The sequence below is a fragment of the Amphibalanus amphitrite genome, unplaced genomic scaffold (genome assembly GCF_019059575.1).
Source record: "Amphibalanus amphitrite isolate SeventyFive unplaced genomic scaffold, NRLGWU_Aamphi_draft 000359F_arrow, whole genome shotgun sequence".
NCBI lineage: Eukaryota > Metazoa > Arthropoda > Thecostraca > Balanomorpha > Balanidae > Amphibalanus > Amphibalanus amphitrite.
In genome coordinates, this window is record NW_024881853.1 from 262,412 (window position 1) to 270,745 (window position 8,334).

The following is an 8,334-nucleotide window of genomic DNA, read 5'->3' on the forward strand; positions in this document are numbered from 1 at the left end:
ACTCGGTGACAACTTGGCGTTGGGGGATTTCACCGCTGCCAACTTTGGCGGAGTGTTGGCGTATATCCGCCCAGAAATAGGCATATCGGAGAAGCCTATTTTCATGCACACTGTGTTTTAAAGCTCTTTTCACGGTTTCATCTCAATTTTTACGAATGATATTGCTCATGAGATTTTCAGAAAATGCAAAATCACCAGGTTTAACGTTTTAATCGAAATTGTTAAGGCAATGTTAGGCCGTTTATTTTATAGCCAAAGAATAAATAGGCGAATTCTAGCCTAGATATGGCACACGAAAGGGAAAGTTATTTGGTGCTCCAGAGACGCTTGCCGGCGCTGTGTTCTTTGCGGCCGACTCCCGTGAGAGCGCCGGGCTTCCAGCAAGATGGGACCGAAAGGAAGAAAATCAGCGAAAAGTCCACCTATTTTCAGCCATGAATTTATCATCCAAAATCATGAAGATATTGTGTCCTGCATCGCAATGGTGTTTATTGTGGGATTGATGTTCCAGGTGAGCTTGAAAATGTGGCTCACTCATCGTCCATATGCTAGAGGTTTTTCATGAGCTTGTTTAGTGTTAGGAGCTCATAAACCTTAACATGCATTTATTCAGTGGATTTAGAATGTTTTCAATCATATTGAGGGTTTAAAAGATTATTGTTTTTAATGTCATTGACTGTTTTTGGGGGTTAGAGGTTTGCTGGGGATGGTTGGCTTCCATGGCTCGAGGCTCTTATGCTATTGCTACCTACCACCTTACCTACCTACCTTTAGTGCTTGATTATCAAGTGCATAATTTTGCTGCTGGTCTTTTCAATTAATAGTTTTGATTATTAGCTAGCTTCTAGGGATCAGTGAGAAACTAATAGGACTAGGTACCTATATCTGGAACGGCTCCGGCCCGCTTATTAGCACTGCCAATGGCTGCGACAGCTGACCCGACCTACCACAGCTCTGGACTGGACCACACTCATTTATTCTAGTTATGTCGCCAGGTGGCGGTACCTTGAGTTAAGCACCAGCTTTTGCACCACCAGCTGGACTTAGTGTTCACTTCCATTATATGTTTAATAAATGTATTTTCTTGTTTCATTGTTGAATGAAGCTGGTTCCCTGTGAATGGGCAGTTACTGCTTTCATTGGGCCCTTTTGCAGGCAATGGTAGCATCGCATTGAACCAGTGTGCAAATGAATATGATCCTTTGATTACTACTGACTCATACTATCCTCTTTTCAGGTAACATCTCCATTTGCCACAAAATTTATTGCTCTCCAGCACAATGTCACCATCGAGAATGAGAACGAGCCTCCAGTGTTCCTGTATACCAATGGTATCCAGGACCTGTGCGTCATCTTCTTCTACTTCCTCATCTGCATTGTTATCCATGCCATCGTCCAGGAGTTTGTTATTGATGTAAGTATTTTCAATGCATTCTGGGTTTACAACTATCATGAACTTTAGTACTAGAATTAGTAGATAGGTACTACTGCTTCCAGAGTGCTGATTATTGGTGTATAAGCATAAATAATATGCTATAATATTGTTGCGGCCCTGGTGGCGCAGTCGGTTAGGGCGTCGACCCGCGGTGCGGGCGGTGCCGGGTTCGGGTTTGATTCCCGGTTCCGCTCGTTCTCCGCGGGCGCCGTCCCCGCCTGTGTCACCAGGTGTGGGGTAGGCTCCGACTTCAGCCGTAGCCTGGGGGGTGGGAAAGATGACCGGGAGGAGGAGGAGCACGAGGAGGAGGTAAATGGGAAAATAAGTGCCCGTTGGAGGGAGGCCTGAATAAAAAAGTCTGATGTGGACACTATCTATTGACCATGTCAATCTTTTTAAGGTACTATCATTTTAAAAAGCAATGGATTTTCCATCCTTATTGTATGTTTTTTTTTCTTCAGAAAATCAATAAGAAGATGCACCGGAGCAAGACGCGTCACAGCCGGTTCACCGAGTCTGGTCAGCTGCTTGTGTTCTACCTGACTTCGGTGGCCTGGGGAGGACACATCATATTCAGGTAGGGTGACACCCACTTCAACTGCCTGCTTCCAAAGGGCAGGCTTTTATATACATTACTTTCTTTTTCATCACATCTTGGCAAATGGCTTGTCAGTCAAATGTACCATGTGCTGTTGAACTCGCCTGTTCAACTCACCTGTTTGGGGTTCCCTTGGTCTGAGAGTAGCCTAATGAGAAGAGGAATAGAGAAGGGAAGGAACCCGCATAGAAAGAGCTCGCCCGGTGTATGAGAGCACATCCAAACGGGAAAGTGAGCCCACAATCATGCCAAACAGATAATTAGGGTGTATGAATACAAACAGCAGCATATCATAATCGGAACACAGTTTACAGTCATGGAACACTAATTGATTAAAATCTGCATTTAAGGCTGACCTGAAACAAATATAGCATCGTGTCATGGTCTCCCTTGCTAAGTTTAATGATGACGGGTGTTTTTTTTCAGGGAGAACATTTTGACCAACATCAGCTCGCTGTGGGAGAACTACCCGGAGGGCCACACCCAGATGGCCTTCATGTACAAATTCTTCTTCATCACGCAGATCTCCTACTGGCTGCACACTTTCCCCGAGCTCTACTTCCAGAAGGTACGTCATGTGCCGGTCCCGTGCCGGTACACACGCTCCCCCGGCCTGAACTTCAGAAGGTACAGTCCCCGCTGCCGGCGTAGTTTGCCAATAACGGCAGTCGCTCGAGGGAAAGTGTTCATGCGTCGTGCCTGTCGGGTACAGTGCCTGTTCGTGGGTCCCGCAGTGTGCACGGTATCTCCCCGTGCCCGGAAGTTTATATCCCGCCGCCTTAGAGCCCCTTATCTGAGACCGGATCTAGCCTGCAGCGTGCTCGCTCATAGCAGAGCTTAGATCGATATTTCCCTGTACGGCTCTCTGCGGCCGGCGCGTGGACGGGCCGGCCGGCCGGTGGAAAACGTCGACATGAGTGACCGTCATTTCATTTACTTTTTAGAATCATGCAAATCAAAATTTAACTCGTGTTTGCTGTCTCTCACTAACACTGGTCTCCCATTCCATCAACATTGTTTACCCAATTAAATGGACCGAACAAAAGTTTCCGCTCACTGTAGATAACGATTATCGTTTCTTTTGTCTGCGCCGTGCGCTAGCATATTGAGTTTGTGACTCCCGCCCCGCGGCACCGTCAGGTCCGGAAGGAGGACTGGCCGGCTCGCATCCAGTACGCTGTGCTCTACCTGGTGTTCATCACCACCGCCTACGTCACCAAGTGAGTGTCAAGAGTCCCACTGTGCCCTCTGAGTGAGTGTCAGAGTGCCGCTGGGTCCCCTGTGTGAGTGTCAGAGTCCCGCTTTGTCCCATGTGTGAGTGTCCGGAGTCCGTTAGGTCCCCGAGTGAGAGTTGGGATGCCGGTGGTGTTCACTGATCTGAGCGAGTGTTTGGATCCGAAGCGTAAAGGTCCTGGCCTACCAGGTCTCCTGAATCACTGCCAGGGCCAATTGGGTCCCTAAGGGAGAGTTCGGATCCCGGTGGGTCCCCTGAGTCAGTGTCCATGGTCCTTTGGGTCTCCCGTTCGGTACGCGCCGCAGTCCTGTCGACTCAGTTCGTCCGACCGTGGCCGACCGCCGTGGGAGCGCACACCTGGGTGATATCGGTGCGCTCAGTGTACCGTGTAAGACGCACGTGGTGTCTGAGAAGTTATATCGGTGCGCAATGTACGGTATAAGACCCGTGTGGGCGGGATTAATTGGAGACTGAACGGGAGGGCTGTCGGTACCGGGTAATAGGACTCGGGAAGGTTGGGTATTGATGGATGTACCGTGTGATTACATCCAGCTGTCGGAAGTTGATATTTAATGGTTCACTGGATTATTAGTCAGGTATTGGGTGTAATGAATATTTGATGTATTTGACATGCATTGACTATTTGCACAATGTGCACCCTTCCAGCGACCGAACTTTTTCTTCATCCTTTGTCCGATATCCGACAGACAGCCTCTGGCCCTATTTCTGGCCTCCCTCTGACCCTGTGCCTCCCACAGTCTGACCCGTGTCTGACCTCCCTGACCCCGTGCCCCCCGCAGTCTGACCCGCGTGGCGCTGGTGCTGCTAGTCATCCACTACACGGTCGAGGCGGTGGTGCACGCCTCCAGGCTGCTGCACTTCGCCGACAAAACCGAGATGGCCGCCAAAGGTGAGACCCCACCCGACCTACCTCCCCGGGACGAACGGCTGCTGAGGGATTCTACTGCAGCTGGTGGCCCGTTCTCGCTGATTGTGAACAGTCGAGGGGCGCTTTTCCGCTCCATTTCTCGCCTTCTGTAGCTGTCTCAGTGTTTTCACACGATATCGTGACACAGTCATGCTCTGTTGTTTCGTCACTACTGTCGCTGCCCCGTTCTGCGGGCGGGTCGGTGGCCCTTCTCGGTGACTCGCCTCACTATCTCCGTGTGTTACCTGGGTCGGCCGCCAGGGGACTGTCACTAGCGACCTCTGTCGGTGCGGTAATCAGATGGAGGGTAGGTGTGGGTCACGACTGGGGACGCCCGCCTCACCTGTTCCGCTAAATTGAGATGTGATGGGCTGGGCTGCTGGTCCCACTTTGTCCCCCGGGCCCTGGGTCGATTGTATTACGTGAAGTTGTGATTGATTTGCATGTGATAGCAGTTTGTCATACTCTTGTGTGGTTTTTTCGCGTGCTCCTTCCGTCTCGAACTAAAATGTTCTGTGCCGTCCTGACTTATTTTAGCAGTCCATCCCTTGCTAACCGTTCTGTGAACTGACGTACAACAGAATCGTTCTGACGTGCTGTCCGGCACTGATGTGCTTTGTCCCTTACTGACTCTCTTTTGTCTTGCCGTCGGCAGGTGTCCTGCTGTTTAACGTGCTGTTCACGCTGTACTGACGCTGTGTCCGCCGCCGGCAGGGTTCCTGCTGTTTAACGTACTGTTCACACTGGCTCGCCTCTCCACCATCGTGCTCTCGGTGCTGACCTTCTGGTTCGGTCTGGCGCGCTCCGAGAACCCGGGTCTCGACCTGGCCACCGGCAACTTCAACACCTACCTGGTCAGGTGAGTCGAGCTCCAAACGGCCTGTGGCATCCTGGCGACTCCGTGCTCTGTGACTGTAGGAGGCTCCTTGACTCATGGACCAGGACCGCGGAGGCGATGGTTTTTCGATGACTCTGACCCCGTCTGGACAGAACTGACGACCGACCGACTCCGACTCCAACTCCACAGCCCTGGCCTGGACCCCCGACTTTCTGGTTTTTCCCCAATGAAGTGCTCGGTATGAGCTGTGATGACCATACCAGCTGTCGCAATGAGCGTGATGACCCCATTTTGTCTCACTGCCTGAGCCCTGTACTGTTGTGCCCTGCCGCTTGTCTGTGCCCCGTGCTGACCCCTGCCGTGTCCGTGTTCCGCGCAGGGTCAACTGTCTGGCGGGCATCTGCCTGCTGCAGGCCTGGATGATGTGGCACTTCATCACCTACCACCTGCGGCGCATGCGCGAACAGGCGGCCCTCAAACCGGCCCCCAAGAAGGCCGCGCCCGCCAAGAAGGATAAGAAGCCCAAGGAGAAGAAGAGTGAGTACCGTTGATGGAAGATGAAAAACAGTAGGAAAGTAGCTTAGAAGGCATGGCGTCTGTGACTGTCTTACTCTCGTTGCACTACTACGCCTATTTACCGCCTATGTGGGTACGGCTAATTACTAACGTTTTATTTGATAACGGGTGTTAAAAATGTGCTCTAAAGAATTGTTCAGATTTTTGCGTGGTTCTTTCTGAAACATCACCATAAACTAACGTTTTAGGGGAAATTTGTGAAAGCACTAACTAAATTCGGAGACATAACGATCATTTCTTCTGCGTCAGCCGTCAGTGTCGGTGCTGGGGGGACGTAAATTATCAGTGTCTTCGGAATTCTTCACACTATCTGTCGTGTGCATGTCCATTAACTTTTCTCAATCATGCAATAACTAATCTGTATCTCTTCTCTTTCTCTTGGTTTGCTTGGATTAGAATAATGAATGCTTAAACTACCAGTATAGTGACATGTTTTGCAGTTTTAATGTTGCCTTAAAGGGAGATAATGACCTTTTTCCACAAAATCTGAGTTAGGACCATTTTCTGACAAAACACAACAAGTTATAATGTAAATTAAAACCATTTTGCTCAATTCGGTACCTTGCCGCAAATATCTCAACTTGAAGTCACGTTAGCGGGGAGCGCTGAAAATGACCGTTGAATAAGTACTCACATCACTTTTTGGTACTTGCATGTAATTTTGTAAAATGAGCGTATTCCTTACATTTGATCTTCATCACATCTAGTTAGTTAATGGTCGTCTATAGTGCCTTCAAAAGATATTCATGGTTTGGGGGTGGTTTACGTCTAAATTTACGCAACTATTTTTCCTGTTCATCATCTGAGGCCATATGCTGCTATTTTAGTAGCAACGACTCAATTTTGAATCGGTCCCGCCGACTGCACAATAAAAGAAGATAGATACAACACTTTTGCGGCATCACTGAAAAACTTATGCAGAACTGTTATCAAAATTCTCATAACACCGTTCGACAAACCTGAAGTCTTTTTGAAATAAATATGCTTGTATTTTTCGCTTCAGGCTCTGAGGCCAAAATAATGAATTTCGTAGTCGCAATCGCAAGATTTGGCTGCGTTTCTGGCGCATGCCGTTCATTTGTGGCGCAAAATAATACTTGGAAACAAAGAAGAGTAGGCACTATGTACCCCCGAATTAGAATCTAATTAATTATAAACCGAATTAACTCTAATTCAAATTAGAATCCTTACAACCAAGCAACGACAAGGCGATAACATAAACAAAAACCCAAGCGTCGCTGTTTGAAACAAAAGCGCCATATACTGCGACTTTTTTTATAGAGAAGGACAACGCATTTCGTTGGGTGTTACAAGTACTGCAAGTACTGCTTCTTTTTTGCAAAAATAAAAACCTTTTTCACATACGAAAATGTGCTAGGAAATTTTCATATTTTATAGAAACTACAGTAGAAATAGTATAGATGTCGAGTAATTTTTATTTAAGAAAAAAGAAAGCTCATTATCTCCCTTTAAGGGCTGACGATACATATATTGACGCGATCGCCAAGCTGTGCGACGCATCTCGCACAGAAATAATCATGAAGCTGTGTACTCTTTGGCTATCTCAGTACGAAAATTTACAGTCTGCTTTGGCAGTTTCTTGTCAATTTGATTTAGAGCACCCTACACCGCAACCGCTTCAGCCTAACACTGACACGTGGCTGGTCTGTGCCGCTAGAGTTTTTTTTTTCAAGTTTACACATGGGGTCTTTATTTTGCGTTGGCCTAAGCAGACTAATTTTTGGTCACCTTTTCTCGCCCTGGCGTTGTTATAGTTTTGCCAGCCGCCTGCGGGCTCCCCCTCCTTCCGCCTAGCACCGGTAGTGCTTGGAGCCGCCTCTAGATGTCGCGGCTGTCTGTCCCACTGGCTGGCTCTCGCCGCCTCTAGATGTCGCGGCTGTCTGTCCCACGGCTGGCTCTCTGTCTCCGCTATCTCTCTGTTTTCTGCATGCTTCCCGTCTCTCTTTGCAGCGTAACTGGCTGACGCGCGGGTGTTTCTCCCTGTAGGCAAGAAACAGCTGGACGAGGATGTCTCCGAGCTGCCCGAGGTCGATCAGAACACTAAGAAGCAGCTGAGACAGCGCAAGTAGGCGCCGTCCGACGCACGGCGCGGCGCGGCGCGCACATGACTATTTTTGGACCTGTGAGGCCGGGCGCGGCCCGGGGTGGTCTGGGAGACTGACTCGGTAGGCCGCTCTCTCTGGGGTAGCGGCGCGTTCTCTGACGGGTGGCGGGACACTGGTGACTGGGCGCCGCTCCGGCGGCCCGACCGGGCCCATTCCAGGTGTGAGCGCGAGCCGCGGCGGGCGGCGCCGCCGGCCGGGCCGGGTTTTATTGACCGTTGCGCTGCGTTGTTGTTCGGGCTGAGCGGCCTGTGGCTGGGTTGGTGTGACAGGGGGCTCGCCTCTCCGCTGTCGGCGCGTTGTCGTCCCTGTTGTCTGTAAATTATCGTGTGAAGGCCGGCGCTCGGCGGCGGTCGGCGCCTCCGTCCCGGGGCTCGGTCGCCGCCGGCCTGTGCCGAATACACGGGAGTATTGCTGTTTCTGCTCATTGTTTGTGGTGGGGTACTGTGCGGCCGAGGAGGGGGGGGGGGGGGGGGCTCGCTGATCCTCACGCTGCTCACTAGTCAGGCAGAGGGGGGGGGGGCTGATGTGGCGGGCGGGGGACAGCTCGGGCTGACGCATAGGACAACGAGCTGGCATGGGTCCAAAGCTGCAGGGGGGGG

General features: G+C 50.3%; 1 protein-coding gene across 2 annotated transcripts; it reads left to right on the top strand.

Annotated features, from left to right (window-relative positions):
* The first annotated feature begins 295 nt into the window (after nt 1-295).
* LOC122389479 (translocating chain-associated membrane protein 1-like) lies at nt 296-8,154 on the top strand. Of its 2 annotated transcripts, none has more exons than XM_043381588.1 (9): nt 296-511; nt 1,238-1,414; nt 1,897-2,012; nt 2,460-2,601; nt 3,174-3,253; nt 4,068-4,177; nt 4,910-5,054; nt 5,413-5,570; nt 7,617-8,154. In XM_043381588.1, exons 1-9 carry the CDS (start codon nt 386-388, stop codon nt 7,697-7,699), a joined length of 1,137 nt encoding a protein of 378 aa, XP_043237523.1. In that variant the 5' UTR covers nt 296-385; the 3' UTR covers nt 7,700-8,154. The 2 variants fall into 2 exon arrangements, with proteins under 2 accessions (XP_043237523.1, XP_043237524.1); XM_043381589.1 differs by having other exon boundaries at nt 326-511; nt 7,581-8,154.
* Nucleotides 8,155-8,334: the final 180 nt, after the last annotated feature.

Coding starts and splice junctions, on each gene's coding strand:
- LOC122389479 (XM_043381588.1), top strand. CDS start 386: ATGGGACCGAAAGGAAGAAAATCAGCGAAAAGTCCACCTATTTTCAGC. Junction 4,178..4,909: donor AACCGAGATGGCCGCCAAAG/GTGAGACCCCAC, acceptor CGCCGCCGGCAG/GGTTCCTGCTGTTTAACGTA. Junction 5,571..7,616: donor GAAGCCCAAGGAGAAGAAGA/GTGAGTACCGTT, acceptor TTCTCCCTGTAG/GCAAGAAACAGCTGGACGAG.